The 24573-nt window shown below is 56.0% G+C and overlaps 1 protein-coding gene across 1 annotated transcript; it reads left to right on the top strand.

Moving 5' to 3' along the window:
- Positions 1-5011: 5011 nt before the first annotated feature.
- Positions 5012-23859, top strand: GTPBP4 (GTP binding protein 4). The gene is made up of 17 exons (XM_038530227.1): positions 5012-5168; positions 6101-6271; positions 8415-8518; positions 8598-8734; positions 10146-10246; positions 11977-12069; positions 12772-12963; positions 13058-13123; positions 14409-14498; positions 15194-15304; positions 17230-17307; positions 17620-17671; positions 18027-18127; positions 19466-19663; positions 20963-21028; positions 22348-22491; positions 23195-23859. Exons 1-17 carry the CDS (start codon positions 5121-5123, stop codon positions 23345-23347), a joined length of 1905 nt encoding a protein of 634 aa, XP_038386155.1. The 5' UTR covers positions 5012-5120; the 3' UTR covers positions 23348-23859.
- Positions 23860-24573: the final 714 nt, after the last annotated feature.

The raw sequence follows: 24573 nt of genomic DNA, 5'->3' as shown, positions 1-24573 counted from the left end.
AGAGCTCAGAACACGCACTTCTCAGGTCCCAGAGACGCTGCTATGTTTGTGATGTTTTGGGGGAATAAATAGTATGAAGGTTTGTACCTCTGTCAGCCAGTGTGGTTGCGAGCTGGGGGTGGATAAACAGGAAAGGGTTATTGCCTGCCCTTCATCAGCTTCGTTGTGAACTCAAATTTTCTAGTTCAATGGTGTATTTTGGTATTATCTTCCATGTTGTACAATACTTGAGTTATGGGCAGCCCGGGTGGCCCAGCAGTTCAACGCCGCCTTCAGCCCAGGCCGTGACCCCGGGGTCCTGGGATGGAGTCCTGTGTTGAGCTCCCTGCGGCTCCCTGCGTGGAGCCTGCTTCTCCCTCTGCCTCTCCCTCTCTCTGTGTGTGTGTCTGTCATGAATAAATACAATCTTAAAACAATACTTGAGGTATTGATTGAGCTCACCCTTATGGAGTGACCACTTGAAAGGCCAGGACGGTGGGAATTGGCACTGTTGGCAAATAACTGCTTCTTGCCCTTCCTCCTGCGTCCTGCCCCATGTGGCTGCGGCTGGCTGAGGAATCGAGGGAGAAATAGTAAAGTGTCAATCAAACATCTTTTTCCCCGGCACAACTGGCAGCGTTTGCTCAGGCGGTCTGTCCCCCAGGTGGCCATCCAGCACAGAGCCCCTGCCGCTGACGATGGCTCTAGGCACCACAAGACATATAACACGATGCTGTGATCAGGGCGCTGTGTGTTCCCACCACATAACTCAGACGACGCAGACCAATACATCCTCCTGGGCGGGTACGTGTGTGTGCAAAACAAATAGTGGGAAGGTACTTAGCTGGCTGCTACTACAAAAGTTGGTGGCAGGCAGGGTGGGAAATGGAGACTGCAAGGGCAGCATGCTTTCGCATGCAGAACTTCACAGTCAATAATAAACTTGTGACAGTGTCATCAAAGTGGATGTTGTTGCTGCTTTTACCTGAGGGGTGGATGGCACAACACGAGTACCGAGACCTCAGATGTCTGCTGCAACATGAAACTGTCCGTGCATCTCTTGGTCTTTGGGTGTCATGCAGAATGCCATTTTTTTTTTTTTAAGATTTCAATAATTTGATAGAAGGAGAGAGAGTGAGCACAAGATGGGGAGGGTCAGAGAGGGAGACAGAGAGGGAGGGAGAAGCAGGCTCCCCGCTGAGCAGGGAGCCCCACGTGGGGCTCGATCCCAGGGCCTTGAGTGCATGACCCAAGCCGAAGGCAGATGCTTAGCGCACTGAGCCACCGGGTGCCCCAGAATATCAATTTCAAGAAACTCTGCCTGCAGGTACTTTGGAATCCCTTAGGAATTAGTCGTGCAAGCCAAAGTGCACAGATTAGAAACCTTTGGTCATTACCTTTTATTTTCTTCTGGAAAAGAGGTGCAAGACTTTATCGAAACCAAAGTCCTTTAGGGAACGGTGAACGGGGCAGGCCTGGCCATGAGCTCCGGGGCAGAGTGGCCCCTGTACTGCACTGGGGTTCGGCGTCTCCTGACGGCTGCGGTGCGAGCAAGGAGGCTGCCCCCCTGGCCCGCCTGCCTGTCCTCCCGCAGACCCGCACGTGGACATGCGGCCAGGGCGCAGCGTCGTCACAGGACTGTTCGCGGCGTTTGCTCTTGTGCCGTCCCTCAGCATCTGCACCAGCACTGGATAGAGCAGTGGCTGGAAGGGCTCAATGACAGTCGCTCCCAGCGTCGCGCAAGAGGAAGATGGCCCTGGGCTCCGTCCCAGCTGCGCCACTCGCGGCTGTGCAACACTGAATGCGCCCCCTGACCTCTGCAAAGTCCACGCTCTCATCTGTACGACGGACGATCCGTCACCCCCCTGAGCTCCTGTGGGCAGGCGGCGTCACGGGCACGGAGGACGGGTACCCGCACCGCGATCGCGGGGAGCCCAGGGCTTAACAGTCAGCGCCCGGGAACGTCGCTGGCACCGGGCAGGGGGCACACCCATTAGCACCCATGCTTGGGCCCCACATGCCTGCCACGCCGGCACTAACCGGAGCCCCACACCCACTCACCTGGCCTCACCCCAGCCCCATTCTGCAGGCGTCATCATCACCCCCGATTTCTAAGGGAAAATAGCGAGGCTTAGTGAGGTCAAGCACCTCGGCTGAGAGGGCGGACACGGGCCCCAGGCCCCGGCCGCAGTCCACGTCGCTCTGAAGGGCACGTTACACCCCTGGGGGTGGCCCTGGTGCCGTTACCTCCCGCCCTGGGTGAGCACGACCCCACTGACTCCCGCCTCGGCCGAGGTAGGGCGGCGTCTGTCCCGTTCCTGCCCTGCACATTCAACAACACTCACGGGATTGGGTTGACAGACGTGGCGTAAATTCAGCGGTCACGGGGACCAGGTCCGCCGGTGGGTACGAGGGACAGAGTGTGTGCCTGGGAATCCGTGTGGTGAAGACCCGGGCCCACACGATGAGGCTACTAGGCAGGGCCGTGGGCCGTGGCGTCCTTACGAGCCCCAAGCTCCGGCCGCTTCCACGGCACTGGGTGTTCAGCCCAGCGGCCGTGCCAGCCCTGCGCCTGCAGCCCCCCGAGCGGTGGACGCACGTGTCAGTCCTCCGGGAGCCCCCTGTCTGTGCTCCCTCGGCCACACAGCGCCAGCCACCGAGGCACTGAGCAACACCGTGACAGTGACGCTCCCTCGGGTTTGTACTGTCACGTGAAAGGAAAACCAGGACGAGTAAACCTCTGCTTCTTTACCCCTTGGGGAGGTCCCTTCATAACCGATCACACCAGCAACCAAGTAGCGTGGACTCAGCCTCCGTCCCCGGGCCCAGCAGTTGAGGCATTGATCCAAGGCAATAGGCCACGGCCAGGAGGTGTGGGGCAGGAGGCCGTGGGGCAGGAGACCCTGGGGCAGGAGGCTGTGGGCCAGCAGGTGTGGGTCAGGCTGTGGGTGGAGAAACCAGGGCGGAGCGCCAGGGGCCAGGCGGTGGTGACAGCGCGTGTGCCAGGAGCGTGGACCGCAACCTGCTGCCGTGTCCTCCCCCGCTCCGCGGGCTCCTCGACAGGCTGGCGGCAGGCTACCTGGGGCCCCGGCGTCCTCCGGGCTGTCCTCGCCTGTGGGCCCTGCCGTCGGGGTGCCGGGCCCTGACCCCGCAGCCCGCCCGAGGGGCTGGGGGCGGCTGCAGCGGGGCTGCTCACGCTTTGGTTCTCAACAGGGGGAGCGGGCGGGGGAGGGGCAGGGGTCACCGGCCGCGGGGACCAGCGAGGGCCGAGCTGTGAGGGGTGGGGGGAATGTGAGGCGGGGAGAGGGAGGCGCTGCGGGGGTCGGGAGGCGGTGCAGGGGGGCGGGGTGTGAGGCGGGATGGGGGAGGGGGGAGACGGTGCGGGGCGGCGGGATGTGGGGGGGGGCGGCCGTGCGGGGATCGGAGTATGAGGCAGGAGGGGGAGGGGGAGGCGCTACGGGGGTCGGGAGGCGGTGCAGAGGGCGGGGCGTGAGGCGGGACGGGGGAGGGGAGGCGGTGCGGGGGGGGGCGGGGCGGGGTGTGAGGAGGGAGGGGGCGGCCGTGCGGGGACTGGAGTATGAGGCAGGAGGGGGAGGGGGAGGCGCTGCGGGGGTCGGAGGGCAGTGCAGGGGGGCGGGGCGTGAGGCGGGATGGGGAGGCGGTGCGGGGGGGCGGGGTGTGAGGCGGGAGGGGGAGGGGTGAGGCGGTGCGGGGGGGGGCGAGGTGTGAGGTGTGAGGCGGTGCGGGGGGGCGGGGTGTGAGGCGGGAGGGGGAGGGGAAGCGGTGCGGGGGGCGAGGTGTGAGGCGGGAGGGGGAGGGGAGAGGCGGTGCGAGGGGGCGGGGTGTGAGGCGGGAGGGGGAGGGGTGAGGCGGTGCGGGGGGGGGCGGGGTATGAGGCGGGAGAGGGAGGGGAGAGGCGGTGCGGGGGGGGCGGGGTGTGAAGCGGGAGGGGGAGGGGAGGCGGTGCGGGGGGCGAGGTGTGAGGCGGGAGGGGGAGGGGTGAGGCGGTGCGGGGGGGCGGGGTATGAGGCGGGAGAGGGAGGGGAGAGGCGGTGCGGGGGGGCGGGGTGTGAGGCGGGAGGGGGAGGGGAGAGGCGGTGCGGGGGGGCGGGGTGTGAGGCGGGAGGGGGAGGGGAGGCGGTGCGGAGGGGCGGGGTGTGAGGCGGGCGGGGGAGGGGAGAGGCGGTGCGGGGGGGGGCGGGGTGTGAGGCGGGAGGGGGAGGGGAGGCGGTGCGGGGGGGCGGGGTGTGAGGCGGGACGGGGAGGGGAGGCGGTGCGGGGCGGGGGGCGAGGTGTGAGGTGTGAGGCGGTGCGGGGGGGGCGGGTGTGAGGCGGGAGGGGGAGGGGAGGCGGTGCGGGGCGTGGCGCGGGGGTATGTGCGGGGAGCCGAGGCCCCGCCGCTCGCCGCCGCCCTACCGTCCCCGTCCGCCTGTCCCTGCGCCCCGGGCGCCCCGTCGGAGCCACGCGCTCTGGGCTCCGGAGTCCTGGGGGTCAGGGGTCGGGGGCCGGGGGTCGGGGTCGGCGATCGCGCATCCTCTCGCGGGCCGGGAGGCCGAGACGCCCCGGAGTCCCGCACGCGGGCAGGTCACGAGTGACGGCGAACGCGTGCGACGGGGAGACGCCGGCCTGGGGCGCCGGGTCGGGCCGAGCGGGCGGGGCTGCGGGGAGAGCTGGGCCGGCGCGCCCGGGGGCGGGGTCCCGCAGGGCAGCCGGAACCTCACGGCAGGGTCACGGGGGTCGGGGCGCCCAGCGGGCGAAGGCGCTGCGCGGACGCGGGCCCCAGGGCTTATCCCCGCCCCCGCCCGCCCCTGCTGACCGCGGCCTCCGCCTCGCTCCCCATCGGATTCCCCGCCGACACCCCGGCGCCCCGACGCCCCGACCCCCGAGTCCTCCGGGCTCCCCAGTTCCCGGGCCCGTGACCCCCAGACACCACGTCCCCCGAGGACCCCGAGCTCCGGGTCCCCGCCCCGCAGGCCTGTCCGCCCCGCCCCGGTCCACCCGCCCTCCGCCCCCTGGGACCTCCGGCCGGGAGGGGGCGCCGTGACACCCGGAAGCCGTGCCCGAGGACGCCGGAGCGCCCGGAAGTGACGCGCATCCGGCGGAAGTCCCGCCCCCACCGTCCCGCGTGGCTGGCAGCCGGCATGGCGCACTACAACTTCAAGAAGATCACGGTGGTGCCGTCCGCCAAGGTAGGCGGCGGAGGGGCGGGGCGGGCTGGGCCTGCGCCTCGGGGGCACGGGGTCACCTCCAGCGCCCACCGCTCTTACGCCACGTAGTCTCCGGACTAGGGCCGCCTGGCTTAGCGGGGCCCCGGGGACGCGGAGGGGCCTCCCTCGGGTCGGGGGTTCCTCCCTCGGGGTCCTGGGTCCCTCCTTCGGGTCGCGGGCTCCTGGTCCCCCCCCTCGGGGTCAGGGCTCCCCCACCTCGAGGTCCTGGGTCCCCTCTCGGGGCCACGGGTCCCTCCCTAGGGTCCTGGTCCCCGCTCGGGGGTCACGTTCCTCCCTCGGGGTCAGGCCCCCCCTGGGCTCGGGGGTCGTCTCCAGGGCCGGGTCAGCCTGGGTCCTGTGCGCAGGGCCCTCCCCCCAGAGGACGGGAGGTGCGGTAGGGTCCCTCGGCCCCGCCCGGCGGGCCACGGGGAGGCGGGGGGGGAGGGCCGTGCCGGCTCCAGCAGGACCCCGTCCCGGCCTGACCGCGGGGGCGCTTCAGGCGAGACCCTGTGTCCTCGCGGCCGCTGCGATCTGGGAGACCACCGAGCGGGTGTCAGTCTTACTGACGTCCGTGTTTCCACAAAGACCTGCGAACTGAAACTGCAGGACTTGTTTTCCCTCCGAGTGTTTTTCTCTGACTTACGCTTCAGGCACCGGACTGCAGGGGGAGGAGCCTTGCTGGGAAGACGGCCTGGAGAGGTTAAGGGCGGGACTGGTCCTGGCAGCCAGCTGCTAAGTGGTTTTTTATAGGCTTGAAACTATGAACGCGAACGGAGTTGAATATAAGAAATTAAAGATATAGTTAGAAAACCGTAGTTCCACACACGGTACCGTTGGTCTTCTAAGAGGGTTTCAGATGAACAGGTAAGAAGCAGACACTTCTGCTGTACCTGCTGTGTCTGATTTGGTTGCAGGACTTTATCGACCTGACCTTGTCGAAGACTCAACGCAAGACTCCGACGGTCGTCCACAAACATTACCAAATCCACCGCATTAGACATTTTTACATGAGGAAGGTCAAATTCACTCAGCAGAATTACCATGACCGACTGTCGCAGATTCTAATGGACTTCCCCAAGTTGGATGTAAGTGCCCCAGGGACCCTGTAGTAAATGGTGTGAGCGTGAGCGTTCAGGTCACCGGTGTCTGCAGCCGGTTCAGGTACTTCCCCGACATGCACACCCGTCACACTTCCTGAGTTGGTGGCAAAGCTGGGCACAGAGCGCAGGTGTTTGGATTTCTGTCCCACAGCCAGAGCCCACGTACGGGGGTCCGGAGCCGTGCTGCAGGCCTTCCCTCCAACCAGCTCAGCTCTCCCAGAGCCTGCACTGCGCCTGGCGGCCTGCCAGCGGGCGTGACCTTCCTCCCTCCCTGTTGGCAAGGCTCTTTCTCCCGTGGTCTCAGGTCGTGTCCGTGGTGCGAGGTCCGCCACTGATCATGCTCGGCTCCGCATGGGCCTCTTTGTGGTCTGGGGGCGGGGGGGGGAGGGGGGCTACAGTCTGTGCATTAAGCTAAAACAGTTGAAGCCTTCCCGGCGTAGTCAAGTTTGCCCGTTGACGGAGCCGGAGAAAGCGAGGGCAGGCACTGCGTGTGGGGTCGCTGTGCAGGTCACACCGCTGCAGGGTGGTGTGAGGGCAGGTCAGCAGTACAGGGGGCGAGCCTGCATTTGCCACTGTCCCAAGATGGCCCGCAAAGCTAGGTTAAGGCAGAGGGGACGAGTTCCTTTAAATTTTTTTTTTTTTAATTTATGATAATCACACAGAGAGAGAGGGAGAGAGAGAGAGGCAGAGAGAGAAGCAGGCTCCATGCACCGGGAGCCCGATGTGGGATTCGATCCCGGGTCTCCAGGATCGCGCCCTGGGCCAAAGGCAGGCGCCAAACTGCTGTGCCACCCAGGGATCCCTCCTTTAAACCATTACAGGTGTGCTTAAAATAAGAGCGGAGATTGTGCTAGTCAACCGGCCTGGCATGCCACAGGTGCTCGCTAGAGGCCGCTTGAACACGCGAAAGCTTTTGGGGAAAGGGTGAGAACCCTAGAAGTTACCTGGGAAGAAGCACGAGAGAATCTGCAGCAGGCTCCGTGCTCAGCATGGACGTGGGGCTTGATCCCACGAGATCATGACCTGAGCTGAAACCAAGAGTCAGGTGCTTAACCGACGGAGCCCCCAGATACCCCCTCACCCACGTTTTTTAAGCTGAGAAGAAGATTAGAGTAGCTGCGCTCGTGCAGTGATTGACGTGTCTGGGTTCTGTTCAGGCCCTGGGAGCACGACAGCCATTAAGACCCGGGCAGTGGAGCAGGGTGGCGGAGGGAGAGTACCAGGGCTGGGTCGGGCGGATGTGCGGGCCAGCTGGCTGCTGCAGGGCTGCCGCAGGGCATGAGTTCTGTCCTTAGGCCTTCCAAGTTGAGCCTCATGCCGCCGAGCGGCCCTTGGGGGGAGCAGACCGCTTGAAGGTGATGCACCGAGTTACACATCTGCGGTGCTGGAGAGTGGAGTGCTTGAGAGGAAGAGCTCGTAGGTCTTCTCACAGGGCGGGTGGCCCGGAGCACCTGCGACAGCAGGGTGGCCATCTGTCCACAGGGGGGCAGGGGAGGCCGGAGGAGGAGGAGGGATCCAAAGTGTGGGTCAGACATCCGCGCAGACGTGCAAGGGGAGGTTTATGAGCGCTCTGGCCTGGAGACGTCTGTGCTCCTAGATCCATGCGAAGTCACCCAGGACGTGAGTGTGGAGAGAGAAGTGCCCCCGGGAACGCTGGTGTTGAGTGTTGGGTGGGAGCACGAGCCTGCAGGAGCAGAAGGTCGGTCCTGGGGGCAGCTGATAGGAAGCATCACAAAGCCTGAGTGGCGGCTGTCTGCAAAATTCCGGGAGGAAGAAAGGAGTTTGGGGAGGGTCCGAGCTGATGACTGTGGACACGCTCCTGGCGTGATGGGGTTTAGGGAAGAAAAGAGCCGTTCCTGTGATGCGTGCGAAGATAGGAGCAGAGGGTCAGGGGCCAAAGGGGCTTGCAGACCTTTACATTTGGGGGGGCGGGGTGCAATGACCAGGTGTCTGCAGGCATGGATTCGGGTCTTGAGAAGTGGGGGAGGGGGCGCGTGCCCAAGTGGAGAGTTGGCTGCCGTGGGAGGGATGAAGGGGGCACGGCGGGGCAGACAGAAGTGACCTCCAGGATTACTGACACGTTGAGATGAGACTCCTGTGCCAAAACACTGCTTTGTTTCTGTTCTAGGATATCCATCCATTTTATGCCGATTTGATGAACATTCTCTATGACAAGGATCATTACAAGTTGGCTCTGGGACAAATAAACATTGCCAAAAACTTAGTGGACAAGTAGGTATTTTCTTATCATAGTAGGTTTTGAATTACTGAGGAAAGTGAAAAACCTTTTATGTGTTCTGATTTCTTCAAGTGTGGCCAAAGATTACGTGCGGCTTATGAAGTACGGAGACTCTCTGTACCGCTGCAAGCAGCTGAAGCGTGCTGCCCTCGGGCGGATGTGTACAATCATCCGGAGACAGAAGCAGAGTTTGGAGTACCTGGAGCAAGGTATCTGTTGTCCGTAAGCAAGAACGGTGGTTACTGTGTGCTGTTCTGGTTCTTGATTTTTGTCAAGAACTTATTTTTGGAATGTTCGTTTTGTTTTATTTTAGACCTGACAGGATCAAATTACTTTTCCCACCCAGCTTATGAGAAATTCCAGCAGGCTAGTTATTATTGAAAAAGCAGTTAGTGAAAACGCTGGGGATCCCTGCATGGCTCAGTGGTGGAACGTCTGCCTTTAGCTCAGGGCATGACCTCGGGGTCCTGGGATCGAGTCCCTCATCGGGCCCCCCCGCAGGGAGCCTGCTTCTCCCTCTGCCTGTCTCTCTGCCACTCTGGGTCTCTCATGAATAAATAAATAAAATCTTTTTTAAAAAATAAAATTCTTACAAATCACTAGTACTATTAAATATGGCAAACACAAATTCTTTTAATAGTACATAAGGCACATACGTTATAAATCACAAAATACCCAAAAATATGGGGGGGGGGAAATGACCCGTAGTTTTTTATCTATTGAGATTTTAATTTTTTTTTCTTCCAAGCTTTGCAATATAGGGTGCCCTAGCCGCTTAGTTGGTCAAGTGTCCGACTTCTGGTTTCAGCTCAGGTCATGATCCCAGGGTTGTGGGATCCGCCCCTGTCGGGCTCTGCTCAGCAGGGAGTCTGCTTGAGAGTCTCTCCCTCTGCCCTCCCCCAGCTCCCCTGAGCGTGCACACTCCCAAATCTTTACAAAAAAAAAAAAAAAAAAGGCTTTGTAATATGTGTTAGCATGAAATTGCTACTCCAGTTTTGTTACGTGGTATTTTTATTTAAGAGTCTGAATTAGTGTAGTATTTTTAATGAAACAGTTGTTTGGCTTTTTACATATATTTTTGTGCTACAAATGTTGTAAAGTCATTTGATTCCCCCCCACACACATCTTGCAAATAGTTTGTAACAAGTTGTGCTCCTCTGCCTTGCAGTGCATCCTGTGTCTCTCTTGCTTAATCTTGAGGGTACTCTAGTGGTGTGACTGTGCCTTGCCGATGAGGCACGTGGTCCTTGTGTGGAAACAGCCCATGGCCTGGGCAGGAAGCGGTGGCACGTACGCGTGCTTCAGACATGCTTTCCAGTACCATCTCACTTAGTAAGAGTGGTCTGGGCACTTAGACGTGTGTTTCTGCCTCCACGTCTGACCTGTTGACTGGGATTCTGGTACAGCGAGATTGGGGAGATGCTCATCTGTGTACTGTGGTGCGCCTCCAGCCAATCCTTTTCCTGTTTGTATTTTTCCTGTTTCTCACATTTTGTATGTCGGAATGGCAGAGCGTTGGAGCGGGGTTAATAAAACCGTAGTCCAACTAAGAGAAGCGTATCTTAAAGTGTTTCTGGATTGTTCTTGCGAAATTAAGTATATGCAATTTGAACCTCACAGTGCGCCAGCATCTGTCCCGTCTGCCAACTATTGACCCGAATACGAGGACCCTGCTCCTCTGTGGATACCCGAACGTTGGCAAGTCCAGCTTCATCAATAAGGTTAGTCTCTGTTGATAAGGCAGGTGACCAAGGACTTGAGGCCCGAGGGCTGCTGTGTCCTGTCCCCATGGGGAGGATGACCAGCCGATTAGTCCTTGAGTCATACTGCCCTTGGCTCTCACAGCCCTTTACTCGAGGGAAGGATTAAGTCCATCTGAACCCACATTTGTATTGCTGTTACGAAAAACATTGTATTTTCTATTCTGGTACGTGTTTCATAAGTTTCTAAGGGATTGAAGACGTTCAAGTACAGTTTAGTTAACACACAGAGAGCCTCTCCCAGGATGTGCTGTCTCAGCCTAGTCTGGGCGTGCCCGTGCCTACTGTGGCGGGCTGCACTCGCTGAGTTGGGCTTCCTGAGATATTTTGTGGGTGAATCTCCCCTTGGTTGATGGGCCACTTCTCATGTGAAGTATTTGGTCCACGTAGTGGGGAGTGGCTGAGCTACTCTTTACTTGAGTGAGTTTATTAATTGGGACTCGACACTATTTAGTAACTTCGTGCTTCAAGACAACGAAGCTGAGCTTCAGGGACCTGAGCAGAGATAGCAACGGAGGGGCGCCCAGGTGGCTCAGTCTGTTAGCATCCAACTCTTGATTTCTGCTCAGGTCATGACCTCGGGGTTGTCAGATGGAGCCCTCCATCAGGCTCCTGCGCAGTAGGGTCTGCTTGAGATTCTCTCTTTCCCTCTGCCCCTCCCAGTCATGCTCTTCAGTGCATGCTCTCTAAAATAAATACATAAATCTTTAAAAAAAATTGTTGGTTCATAAGTAATAAAAAGTCCATTCACAACCAGCAACAGCTCAGGTGCCAAACAACAGCGGTTACGTATGTGTGACTGCTTACTGCCAGGAACATGTCGACTTTAAGCCAATTTGCAGGTTTTTATTTTGTCCCCAAGTTGTGCTGACGTGACCCGTGATGACCAAGCTGATGGCTCAAACGCTTGTGAGCCAGTGGCCACTTCATCAGTTAGAATAGGGCAGCCTGGGTAACCCAGTGGTTTAGTGCCACCATCAGCCCAGGGCATGACCCCAGGGTCCTGGGATCGAGTCCCACATGGGGCTCACGGAGCTTGCTTCTCCCTCTGCCTGTGTCTGCCTCTCTCTTTGCGTGTCTCATGAATAAATAAATAAAATCTTTAAAAAACAAAGTTAGAATTAAACAGTAAACAGTTCCTCGGTTGCACCGACCACATTTTGAGAGTTTGTGGGACCGTGTGGCTGGTGGATCAGCAGTGAGCATTTCTGTCTTCACAGCAAGTTTGTGGGGTGTCACCGGGGCTGGGGTGGATCAGAGCAGAAGCTAATGGACGCTCCGAGTACCAGGCCCCTTACCTCCCCGTCTGATTTGCAGTGTCCCTGCGCGGGCCTGTGGCGTGAGGGAGTGGAGCCTGTCCGACCATCAGGGAGCAGCAGCTTCTGTCCTCAGCAGTGTGATTGTGTGAGGTCTCTCTCCGTTAAGATTTTTAAAATTTATTCTTGAGAGAGACAGAGAGACACAGGCAGAGGGAGAAGCAGGCTCCCTGCAGGGACCCTGATGTGGGACTTGATCCCGGGACTCCAGGATCAGGCCCTGGACTGAAGGTGGCGCTGAACCGCTGAGCCACCTGGGCTGCCCGTGGTTTTGTTTTAATGCCAAAATCATTAGTCTTAATAACACATAGCTGCCACATTTATCTTATTTGAGGGAGAACGAGGTTTGGAACTTGTGTGATTGTCTTGTTTTAGGTGACGAGAGCGGATGTGGATGTCCAGCCTTATGCGTTTACGACCAAGTCTCTGTTTGTGGGGCACATGGATTATAAGTATCTGCGCTGGCAGGTCAGAGCTCTCCCCTTTAACAGCACACGCCTGGAGTGTCTCCCCCATTCCCGCGGCACTCGGAGGAGGACGCGAGGGGTGGGAGACGTTCTCAGGGTCACCAGGACCTCCCCATGGACAAAACTCCCCTGAGCTTCTCGGCTGCCCGAGGGCGGTTCTTGGTTCTGATAGAACTCAGGGAGGCGGCCAGTGGCCCAAGTGGATGTCTGCGCTGTGCTGACGGCGGTGCTTCCAAAGAAACAAGTCTCCTTGGTGTTTCTGACCCTGTCACGAGAAACGACATTTATTAGCCATTTTAGAGGGTGGAGCAGTTTCCACAGTAAAATTTAATTTTATAAATGATCAGTGTTCCTTTTGCCCTGCTCTGTGGTAGGCTGTGCCGTCGGGGCCCCTGGCTGGCTCAGTAGACGTGCGGCTCTTGACGTCGGGGACAGGAGTTCAAGCCCCATGTTGGCATAGAGCTTGTGTTTTAAAAAAAAAAGTCTTTTTCTCCAGGTCATCGGCTGGCTCTTTAGTGAGCTCCCTGGGGTTCACCTCATCCACCTTATTTCTTAATATTTAAAGGTTATTTCATTATGGTCAGTCAGGAGAGCTACATTTTAACATTTTATTTCCTGGTTTGGGTATGGGTGTCACTTCCAGGGTGTGCTGGCAGGAAGGCTGTGGGAATGTGCGCTTTGCGGTAACAGATCTGATCATTAGGTCGTAGACACGCCGGGGATCCTGGACCACCCCTTGGAGGATCGGAACACCATCGAGATGCAGGCCATCACGGCCCTGGCTCACCTGCGCGCCGCGGTTCTGTATGTGATGGACCTGTCTGAGCAGTGTGGGCATGGGCTGAGGGAGCAGCTGGAGCTCTTCCAGAACATCAAGCCTCTCTTTATCAATAAGGTACGGGGTGGGGGTGGGGTGGGGGTGGGGGGCGTGCTGTCGGCATAGAACCTGTGCCCTGAGGACACGTACTTCATTGTCTGTTCTGTTCCAGCCGCTCATAGTCGTAGCAAACAAGTGTGACGTGAAGAGGATAGCTGAGCTTCCTGAAGACGATCAGGTAAGTCTCCTCCATGTCGTCAGGTTTGTTACCTGCTGATTCCAAGTCATCATTTCAGACAACTGAAGTCCAGAAGGATTTTAGCAATACTAGTTCAGCTTTGTTTTCTTACTGGCCGGCTAAAGCTGACCTTCCCTGACCTCTGCCCTCCGTGGAGGCTGTGGGAATGGCCTGCCTTCATCAGGACGGTGCCCGTGTGCCTTACAGCACCCCACGTGCCTGAAGATAGGCCTTGTCTCTTCAGGCCTGGGGTGGCCCTGTGCTCTGAGTAGCACCTGCAGAGTTGGGATTTAGGTGGGGGGGGTGGGTTTCGGAGGGCCTCTTGCCTGCTGCACAGATTTGTGGGAAAATGAGTTTGGGGCACGAGTTGAATGAGTGAAGGAGCAGCAGGCTTCGAGGTGTGGCAAGCTCCGGGGGGACATGGGACACTCCATTCTGCAGTCGCTCATAGTAACAGCAGCATCCCCGGGTGGTTCGTCGGCACCGTTGGCAGGCAGATCGAACGAAACTGGAAAGCAACTGGGCGGCGGGTGTCGTCCTGACGTCGCTGTTTGGTTAACCTGACGGCGCACCCTGGCCTTGTGCCTGGGCACCCTGGCTTGCTGTTGTGATGAACGTGGCCCCTGTGAGGTCTAGGCAGACTGTCCGGACCACAGACTAGTCAGACCTCAGTGCTGCCCAAGACCTCTGCCCTTCTCCCTGTGGTGGGGCTGCATGGCCTTGTCTGTGACGAGAGAGATCTTAGTGACGTGTGCATGTTGTGTTGTTTGATAAGGGATTCCCTGAGGTCTCAGAGGCCAAATGTTTTATTTAAAAAAAGTATTGAGGGCAGGGGGTGGGGATGAATGGGTGATGGGCACTGAGGGGGGCACTTGACAGGATGAGCACTGGGTGTTATTCTGTATGTTGGCAAATTGAACACCAATAAAAAATAAATTTATTTAAAAAATAAAATAAAAATAGTATCGAAAACATTTTAAAAACTGTAGCTTGATGTTGCCAGGTTCCTTCTAAGGAACCACACCAGCACCATGTCTTACAGAATGTTCCAGGGAACCTCTGTAGTTGGCTTCTGTAATCTGGTTTGATCCTGGCGGTGGTGTTTTCTTAATCACAGAAGAATATGGGGAAAATTCAGTATTTGGGGGAAGTATCATTTAGAAGAATTTGAAACGAACCACGGATGTGCCAGTTAGCATTTGTGATACCCACATGAAAAACAGCGAGAATCATTACATGCAGAAGTGGAAACAGTGGCGCTCTCGTTTTTGTTTTGTCTTCCCAGAAAATATTTGCAGATTTGCAGGCTGCAGGATTTCCTGTGGTTGAGACCAGCACCCTGACGGAGGAAGGGGTTATCCAAGTGAAAACCGAGGTCAGTGCCTTGTCCATCCCGTTACTGCCTTTGTCGTTGAGAGGCGTCCATTGTGGGCAGGGAGCCCTTGAGGGCCAGGCAGGAGAGAGCCCCGCTCCCCACCCACCCAGTTGAGTGGGGGCTGGCGGGGATACTGTGACTCCCCCTGCACGAGGGGCGTCTGCCTCGTCCACCACCTGCTGCCCTGGTCCTGCCAGGCAGGCTGTGGGAGCTGTGCTGTTGCACAACTTGTCCCGAGGCAGAAGGAGCAAGAGGAACGTGGAGGAAGGCCGCTCCCGTTAGATTTCCCGTGCGAGTCTGATCACTTTTACACCGTCGTCCTTTTCCTGTGAACTGGGACTCATCCGATGCTGTGGTTGCTGCTGCCCCGGCACTCCAGTTGGAGTCTGGGGGGTCGTGAACCTGAGAGGGGCATGGCAGGGGCTCCCTAGAGGCGGGAGGCAGGCCTGGAAGGGGCGTGGGGTGCCTGGGCGTGGGGTGCCTGGGAAGGGCCCTGCCCTGGGGGCTTACGGGGACCTTGAGGTGACCCCAAGACAGCAGCGGCCGCTCTGACTCCTGAGGAGAAGCGTGTAGTAGGTCCAGAGCTTTGGAACGCAGGCAGCTGGTGAGCATGGGGCTCGGTTCCGCCACGGGCCCCCCTGCGGCCCTGCAGCCGGGATGCCTCGTGAGTCCTGCCCTGTTTCCTCACTTCTCAGGCTTGTGACAGGCTTCTGGCTCATCGAGTCGAAACCAAAATGAAAGGAAATAAAGTGAACGAGGTGCTGAACAGGCTGCACCTGGCTGTGCCGCACAAGAGAGACGACAAGGTGAGGCTGCCTTCCCTCGGGCCTGCGAGCCGGGGCCTGCGCCGACTGGGCTCCTGCCTCACGCAGGCCCCCGTGGAAACCACGTGGTGCGTTCCAGGCTGTACAGGTGCCGAGGGAGACCCTGCCGCCCACTCCACCGTGGTGGTTAGCGGCTGTCTTGTGTATCTTCTGAGAAATCTTTGTAGTGTGTGAACGTTTAAAAAAGTTTTCAAGCATGGAAATGTGTCATGTTCTTTGAAAATTTTTGTTTTCTGGAGCGCCTGGGTGGCGTAGCCGGTTACATGTCTGACTCTGGGCTTCAGCTAAGGTCATGATCTCCAAGTCGTGGGATCGAGCCCTGTGTCGGGGAGTGGGGGCGGGCAGCTTGAGATTCTCTCCCCCTCTCCATCCCTCCCACTCCTGCTCTCTCTAAAATGTGAAAATCAAGCTTCAAAAAAATATTTTTTGGGGCACCTGGGTGTCCCTGTGGGTGAAGCGTCTGCCCTCGGCTCAGATTATGATCTTAGGGTCATGGGATCGAATCCTGTGTCGAGCTCCCTGCAGTGGGGGGTCCGCTTCGCCCTCTGCCCCTCCCCTGGCTTGTGTGCACTCTCATGCTTGCTGTCTCTCAAAAAAAAATTTTTTTTGTTTCATTGCATCCGTGGTACTCAGCTGCACATCTTTTTTCTTTACGTCTTTGTTTTTAATTACAGATGTGTGTGTGTAGAGTGAATTTTATGGTGGGCACTGAGAGCTCCGTGTCCTGCAGACATGCCTGCCTGGATTATACTGCGCATGGCCCGGATCACTGACGTCAGTCTGACCCATTAAAGTTGGTCCCATATTTGGGATTTCTGTAATGATTAGTGTAGGCGAGCATTATTTTATTCTTGAAGATTTTAAAGTGATCTTTATACCCCATGTGGGGCTTGAACTCATGACCCAGCAAGGTGCCCTGTCACGCAAGCCTTTTCGTGAGCTTATTGGCCCGTTGGTTCTTCAGGTCATTGATCTTTTACTCATTTAATTTAAAGTTTTTACGTAAAGGAAATCAGACTCGTGTGGTTTGTAGGGTTCTTTTGTTTTTTAAGATGTTATTTATTCATGAGAAAGAGACACAGAGACCCAGGCAGAGGGAGAAGCAGGCTCCCTGCAGGGAACCCGATGCGGGACTCGATCCCGGGACCCCAGGGTCACGCCCTGGGCTGAAGGTGGATGCTCAACCCCTGAGCCACCCAGGTGTCCCTAGGTTGGTTTTTTGGGGGGGTTCTTTTGGGTGAGATTTTTTTTTTTCTTTTGGTCATTTGCTTTTTGATTGGGGTTTCCTTTTTCAATCTTAGATTACACGTATTTAACATAGGCTATTTAAAACTTAATTATGTGCTATTAACTAACATTGGTATTTTTTTGCAGCTATCAGTTTTGTGTCAAACACAAAACCATTCATTCCAAAAATACTTTTTAAAAGTATTTTTCTTCTATTCTTGGATGGTTTCATTTTTTAATTTTTCCTGCCTTGAACAGAAGTTTTTGCTCAGTCTTGCATCGCTTTGTTCTTAGGAAGCAGGCAGCTCCCCAGCTCTGTTTTTGCCAGGAGAGTCATTTTTCTCAGAACTGATGATGAAATGCTGTATCTTCCTGTTAAATTCTCCTGTGTACTGAGTTTCCGTCTAGATTGCTTTCATCTACTTTGTTTCACCTGTTCTTGCTTTTTTGTTGGTGATTTTGCCTGAGAATCTTGGCATTTATTTTTTCTAAATAAACTGCAGATCCCTATGGAGTCTTCCCATTTCCTTGCCCAGTTGGCCTGTACCCCTGCCCAGTTCTCTGCTGGTGTTGTTAGTCTGGCTTTGCAGAGAGGGAGTGTGCCTCTGGTTTTCCACCTTTGTGCTCCTTTGCATTCAGCAAGGTGTTGCACAAAACTCTCTCTGGTGATGTCTCCTCAGGAGAGGCCCCCTTTCATCCCCGAGGGAGTGGTGGCACGCAGGAAGAGAATGGACATCGGGGAGCCCAGGAGGAAGCGGGTAGGTCTGCTTCAGGGGTGCAGAAGGCCGTGTGAGCCTGGAGTGGGCAGGGGGCGTAACGCTGAAGGCGTCTGGGCCGTGCTGTCGGGCTCTACGAGCACGGCCATGACCTGACCAAGGCCCCTACCCTCGTGGGTGGGAGGGAGGTGGACACGGTGGGACCGCTGGGACACGGGAGCCGGGCCACACAGGTGTCAGGGGTTGGCTGTGGGTTGGAGAAGAGGCTGTCTCCCAGGGCAAGGAGGGGGCTCCGCATTTGCGCGCCTGGACGGCCAACGGGGGCTGATGGAGTTGTCTGCTCCTTCATTGCAGGAACGAGACCTCGAAGTGGAGCTGGGGGATGATTACATTCTGGACCTTCAGAGTAAGGCCGCTGGTGCTCAGGGAGCTGTGGGAGGGCGGCGGTGCCCTTCACCTCTTAGAGATGACCTGTGTGCCGCCGGGGTCTGTGGCTTCAGGAGGAGGGTTGGGTTTGCTTGCGTGGCGCGTGGGTGCAGGTGCAGGCGTCCGTTGCCTTGGCCTCCCACCCTGGACCCTGGGGCTGGAGGTGCTGGGCGAGCCGGGGTGTTTGCAGCTCCTCCTTCATGGGGTGTCTCTGCTGTGCTGAGCACAAACGCCCGTCGTCTTCCCGGAGAGACGTGTGTGAGGAGTCATTTCGGGCGCGTCGTGGTTGCAGGTATTGGATGTTACAGTAAACGTAACCTTTTTTTTAACTTCAGAGTACTGGGATCTGATGAACTCCTCTGAGAAGCACGATAAGATACCCGAGATCTGGGAAGGCCATAACGTAGCTGATTACATTGATCCCGACATCATGCAGGTCTGTGTCACTTGCTGAAGCGTGTGGTTTCTGTTCCTCAGTAACCGGGAAGGTACAAGCACCGTGTGGGCCTGACCGTACTTGTTGCCGTGTGCCTTCTGCATCACGGCGCTCCCCTCACCCGTCCCCTCCAGCAGCAGCCTTCTGCGAGGGTCCTGGAGACCCCAGGGCTCTGCTGCTCGGCCCTGCACCGTGCTCCCCTCCGGTTCAGCCCTGGCCTCCTGTGTGGGGCAGGTGGACTCTGCTGGCCGCGAGCTCCCTGTCCTCCTCAGGTCCTGTGCTGCTGCTGCCACGGTCCTCTGGCCTGACCTGTCGGCCCAACCTGGGGCTTTTGTTCTTCAGTGGCGGCTTCTTCTTACTGGATGTCTCTTAGCAGGTTCCTCTTTAAAAACAATCTTGCAGGCAGCTGGGGTGGCTCAGCGGTTTAGCGCTGCCTTCAGCCCAGGGCATGACCCCGGGTCCCGGGATCGAGTCCCACATCAGGCTCCCTGCATGGAGCCAGCTTCTCCCTCTGCCTGTGTCTCTGCCTCTCTCTCTCTCTGCCTCTCTCATAAATGGAGAAGTACAATCTTAAAAAAAAAAAAAAACAAAACCTTTATAAAACCTGTTCCTAAAAAAAATTAAAAAAAAAATCTTTTTTCTCTAGTTCTCCCATTTTTTTCTCCTTTGTATTTTTATTTTATTTTTTTTAGTAAGATCTTATTTATTTATTCATGAGACACATGGAGAGAGGGAGAGACCCAGGCAGAGGGAGAAGCAGGTTCATGGAAGGAGCCCGATGTGGGACTCGATCCCAGGACTCCCCAGGATCACGCCCTGAGCCGAAGGCAGATGCTCAGCCACTGAGCCACCCAGGCGTCCTGTCCTCAGGGTTTTTAAAGAAAGAATATTTCCTGCCAGTGCTGCCTCATTTCCTGTTCCTTCCCAGCTGCTGCCAGCAGTGGCGTTCGTGCTTGGGGATGGGCTTAGAATGAATGAAGGGGATGTTGTAGGGTCTTATCCGCTCACATCTATAAGGTTTACTTTTCTGTGCACGGTGGTGCTCTCGAGTGTGGGGAGGGGCTGTACTGGGGAGGGAGGGAGGTGATGTCTGCACATTGCACCCTGATGTCTGCAGTAGTTGGTAAAGTGAGAGAAACAGCACAGGACAGCTCATGGGGCCTGTGAGCTCACTGCTGGGAATCGAGCCCATGAGCATCACTGGGACCAGGTGATGGCACTCGTCGCCCCCTGAAGGACCAAGGGGAACCGAGCTCCTGTACAGCGTTGCTACACTTAAGAGTTTTTCGTTATTATGCTTCATTAGAATTGTTTATTCTTTTTTTTTTTTTTTTAAAGAAATTAGAAGAGTTAGAAAAAGAAGAAGAGCTGAGGACAGCAGCTGGCGAGTACGACAGTGAGTCTGAGAGCGAGGACGAAGAGATGGGGGAGATCCGCCAGCTGGCAAAGCAAATTCGGGAAAAAAAGAAGCTGAAAATTCTGCAGTCCAAGGAGAAGAACACACAGGGCCCCAGGATGCCTCGGACGGCTAAGAAGGCAAGTTCCGTGTTTCCAAAGTGCCGGACGGCTTGTATGGATCCGATTTGCTAACTGCGACATTTCGGCCCACGTGTGGCCGTGGGATCGGATCGCACGTACTGTTCTGTTGATGTTGATGCGTGCTGCCGTCTGAGGCGGGTGGAGCTCTGGTCGGCCGTGTTGGCTGATGGCGCCGTCCTGGTGGCTTCCTGGTCCAGCACTGTGGGAGTCAGCCTCTCTGCCAGACCTGTGAGGTTGTGATTTGGGATCTGTGGCAGAAAAGCCATCAGTCAATAATTCCTCTTTAATTTCTCTGCGAGTCAGGACTCTAATCCTTTGCAGTATACAGAAACCTATGCCAGTCCGGGTTAAATAAATCCTTGGGCGATTTCTTGGCCTCCATGACTGGAGAGGACAAGGAGACTTACACTTTAGGTGCAGATTGGCCACATGATAGCAGTTCTTTCCGTCTCGTTCCCGTCTTTGTAGAATCTTCATCTGCTCTGTGCCCATCAGGGCAGCAGGTCAGGCTGGGTCCTTGGGTGCCTTCCAGCCCCAGGATGTGACAGCAAACAGTGGGAGCCTCCCCAAGCCAGGACGGTGTGCAGGGCAACTAGACTGTGAGCGGGGGGGGGGGGGGGGGACGGGACACGATGATGTTCCCCACGCGTCTCAGTGGACGCTCGTGTGTCTGAGATACTGTGTTCACGGGGTGGCACATGATAGCCCCTTGGCACACTGGAATCCGCCTGGTTCCCAGGTGGTGCTCAGTGGGCATGGGAGGAGAAGCTGCCCCTGGAGTTTGTGTCTTGGGGCGCATCCTGTGAGCTCAGCCTCGGGGCCTCTTGAACGCAGACTTCCTGCAGAGTTGTGCAGAATCCGAGGATGCGAAGAGTATGTTGTCTTAGACGTGGCTACTTCCTGGGAAATGTTGGTTTCCTCGGCTTTAGTGATTGTCCCAAAATATGAACGTGAGACGATTAAAAGATATAATTCCTAAAAGAAATGTATCCTAGGGATCCCTGGGTGGCGCAGCGGTTTGGCGCCTGCCTTTGGCCCAGGGCGCGATCCTGGAGACCCGGGATCGAATCCCACGTCGGGCTCCCGGCGCATGGAGCCTGCTTCTCCCTCTGCCTGTGTCTCTGCCTCTCTCTCTCTCTCTGTGACTATCATAATAAATAAAAAAATTAAAAAAAAAAAAAAAATAAATGTATCCTAGATCATTGTAAGGTACGTGTTCCCATTTTCTGTTGAACTTTTTTTTTTAAACATTTCATCAAACTAATTTTGCTTCAATCCCTTTTTCTCTGTGTTCAGGTTCAGCGGAAGGTGTTAGAGAATGAGATGCGCAGTCTTGGCGTTGACATGGATGACAAAGACAATGTAAGTGCGTGGAGATGGTCCCGGTCACATATGTCCTGGGCTGCATACGGCTGTGCCTTAGGGCCCAGGCTCTCTCACCGGTGGGGAGAGCTTAGGCTGTCTGAAAACAGTTCAGAACTGTTTTCCTGGGGGCCCACAGATTGTCGGGTTTGTGAGGTAACTATTGGAATTTTTTTATCCCTGAAGAATTATGCTGGAGCAAATACTTTTTTAAAGATTTTATTTTAGGGATCCCTGGGTGGCGCAGCGGTTTGGCGCCTGCCTTTGGCCCAGGGCGCGATCCTGGAGACCTGGGATCGAATCCCACGTCGGGCTCCTGGTGCATGGAGCCTGCTTCTCCCTCTGCCTGTGTCTCTGCCTCTCTCTCTCTCTCTCTCTCTCTCTCTCTCTGTGTGACTATCATAAATAAATAAAAATTTAAAAAAATAAAAATAAAAATATTTTATTTTAGAGCAAGTGCATGTAAGTGGGGGGAGGGGCAGAGGGAGAGACCATCTGAAGCCGACTCCCTGCTGAGTGCGGAGCCCGTGAGCCCATCGCGTGTTTGATCCCAAGACCCGGATGACCGGAGTCAAAATTAAGAGTTAGTTGGGGTGGGAAAAATGACTTAGTTGCTTAATTAAGCCACGCAGGCAGCTCCGGAGCATACACAGTCTTGTATAAAATAGCTTTTTCATATTCTTAATTATTTTATTGAAACATTCTTACAATAATCAAAATCAAAAGATAACTTATTAAATTCCTTTTCCAAAGGGATTAGATTAATTTTAATTTTAATCAGGAACGTGTACAGTGCCTTGCTCATGTGGAGCGTTACTTTAATAGACGTTTCACGTGCCGGCCGAGTGCCAGTGCGCCTGTCGAGGCATTGTGGTGTTTGCAGACAGGAAACGGGTGACCAGGGCGCCCACCACATCGAGCAGGGCTACCCCGCCCAGGTGCAGTGGGTGTGTCTGCTTAACGTCAGCTCTGAGCTTTCTGAGGGCTGCTCCTGGTGTTCAGGTACATAAGCCCAAGGTTGCGGGGAGAGGACGCTTTACACCGGAAATAGAAATTGGCATGTCAGTCTCGTGATCCAGGCTAAGGGAAGGACATCATGCAGTGGCCAGTGTTAAGTCGATGCTTTCTGTTGGAGTTAAAATCACTTGTAACGTGAAGCAGCTGTGTTAAGTGAAGAGGAACATTTGACCCGTACTAATATGTGAAAGAGCTTTAGCTTATTTGATAAAATCTTAAAAAACTCTTCAGCGACTTGTCCTCTTGATGGTGTAATTTTGTGTGTGTGATTACAGCCTTAAATTTGCTTTTGTGCTCTTCAGGCCCATTACGCAGTCCAGGCGAGAAGGTCTCGGAGTGTTACTAGGAAGAGGAAACGGGAGGACTCCGTTCCACCCACGTCTATAGCCCGCAGCCGCAGCTGCTCTCGGACTCCGCGGGATGTCTCTGGTCTTCGGGATGTCAAGGTTAGTCCTTGTGATGTGCCTCTGCTGGGGTCTCCTGGGCTCCGGACACACCCTACAGCTGTCGTGTAGAGGGCAGCGACCACCAGGGGAGGGCTGGTGCCCCCTGCGGAGTGGGTGGACGGGAGTATGATATCATAGGGCGCTGTGATGTCATAGGACACTGCTTCAGAGCCTGGAGGCCGGAGCCCCTGTAGGGAGTGGTTTTGGTCAGTCTTTGGGAAAGACACTTGAGATATACATAGTCTGTTTCACTTAAATTTTTTTTTTTATTTAAATAAACACAATAAATTGTTAGATTTTGCATTTTGAAAGTTTAGGTACAGAGTTTTCCATTGTACTGTGCCATCTCCTAGAAATCTGGATTTTAGTACCAGCATGGCTGTTTGTGAGTCTGACGCGAGCAGCGTGGTTTCCTGGGCTGACTGTCCGTTTTCTTGCTTGTCTGAGTGGAGCTACGGCACGCAGGCCCTGACCTCCCAGGTCCCGCGGGGCGCAGGCCTCGTCTGGGTACAGCGTTCATCCCGTCCTTGAGCGCACAGGGCTGAGGTCTGCAGATCCTGGGCCCCAGGGCAGACTGCGGGGACGGAGACCCGCCAGCACTTCTGGCAGGACAGATCTGGACGGTTAGGGAGGGCTGTTGACGGGGTCACGACGGGGCCCACGGAGAGTCGGGAGCTGACGTGTGTTGTGTGTCCCTGTGCAGATGGTGAAGAAAGCCAAGACTATGATGAAGAACGCTCAGAGGAAGATGAACCGCCTGGGGAAGAAAGGAGAAGCCGACAGACACGTGTTTGATATGAAGCCCAAGCACTTGCTCTCCGGGAAGAGGAAAGCGGGTAAAAAGGACAGGAGGTAGTGTTCTGCAGCTGCAGTGGTCTGGCTGTGCGGGGTGTCTCCAGCCCGCCAGGCGTGCGGTCACGGGGTCGGAGTCCTGGCCCATGAACTGCAGATAATAAGCAAACCTGAAGCTCTTGTTGCTTTGCTCACCTGGGGCGCGCGGCTGTGGGAGGTGCTGTTGCTGCCTCGCAGCCCAGGTGTTCCGAGCAGACGGTGGGTGTGGCATTCCACGGAGCCTTGATTGCTCCAGATCTACAGAACCAGAAAGATTGGTTGACGTGAACGTGTGTCTTACTCTTTTCTGCAAGAGGGAACTTCGAATTTACGTAGGTCTAGTGGGGTTTTTTTTTTGTGAGGAAAGCCCCTCTGGTGGTGGGCGTGGGCCCAGGGCTGCCAGCCATGCCTGCCTGCAGCAGAGCAAGCTCCAGCGCCGGCTGATTTTCCCATCTTTCGACGTGTGTACCGTTGTAACCTGTCTTCAACTACTTTGTCCAAAATAAACTTCAGAATAAAGTGGTTTTGGTTGATGTATTTTGTTTTTGTGTTTGGTTGGGTTTTTCTGGTTTTACTTTGTTTTTGGTTTACTTACAAATCCCTGTCAGTTTGGCCACATGAGAAAAGAGAAAAAAAATGAACTGTGTTGTTTTCAAAACAGAAAGTTCTTTTTTGTGGGGTAAAATGTTACCTGATACCGCGCAGCAACTAAGGATGGCCTGTGCCGCTTGGGTGGCGGTGACCCGCGTATCCAGCGAGCCCCAAACACCCCAGCGCTGCCACGGGGTCACCTGCGGGCACCCGCTTCCCTTTCTCCCAAACACGTGGACGCAGAGTCCGAAGCACAGGACAGTGGGACGCAGAGTGCTGGAGACCTTCAGACAGTACCGGGGTAACCGCTGGGTCGTGCAGTGTCCAGCCAAGGCGCGTGGGCAGCAGGGCGCTTCTTGAGGACACCGCGTCGGATGGTCTGCAGTGGTTTGTCATGTGATGTCACTTTCTAACAAGTGTTGCATTTGGGGGGATATAAAGCAAGATTTTCACCTACGTGTGCTGCAAAGGATTCATTAAGAGAACATAAAACACAAGTGCTTCTGGGGAGACTGGAGCCCATCTCCTCGCGAGGATCACAGTCGCCGAGCTGTCCTGGAACTCGAGTCTCTGGAGGCTTGCGTCTTTAGGGACGCGCTTGGCTGGCAGGTCCATTCACTTTGGTCATTTTAGCCCTCGTGGCTTCGACGGTCACGGGTT

The sequence above is a fragment of the Canis lupus genome, chromosome 2 (genome assembly GCF_011100685.1).
Source record: "Canis lupus familiaris isolate Mischka breed German Shepherd chromosome 2, alternate assembly UU_Cfam_GSD_1.0, whole genome shotgun sequence".
In the NCBI taxonomy this organism is placed as follows: Eukaryota; Metazoa; Chordata; class Mammalia; order Carnivora; family Canidae; genus Canis; species Canis lupus.
Note: the sequence above shows the minus strand (reverse complement) of the source record. Positions and strands in the feature narration are given on the sequence as shown.

Excerpts from the sequence above, each read along its gene's own strand:
- GTPBP4 (XM_038530227.1), top strand. The coding sequence starts at position 5,121 with ATGGCGCACTACAACTTCAAGAAGATCACGGTGGTGCCGTCCGCCAAG. Across the intron at positions 12,070-12,771 it reads ATAAGTATCTGCGCTGGCAG|GTCGTAGACACGCCGGGGAT; the intron begins GTCAGAGCTCTC and ends TCTGATCATTAG. Across the intron at positions 13,124-14,408 it reads AGCTTCCTGAAGACGATCAG|AAAATATTTGCAGATTTGCA; the intron begins GTAAGTCTCCTC and ends TTGTCTTCCCAG.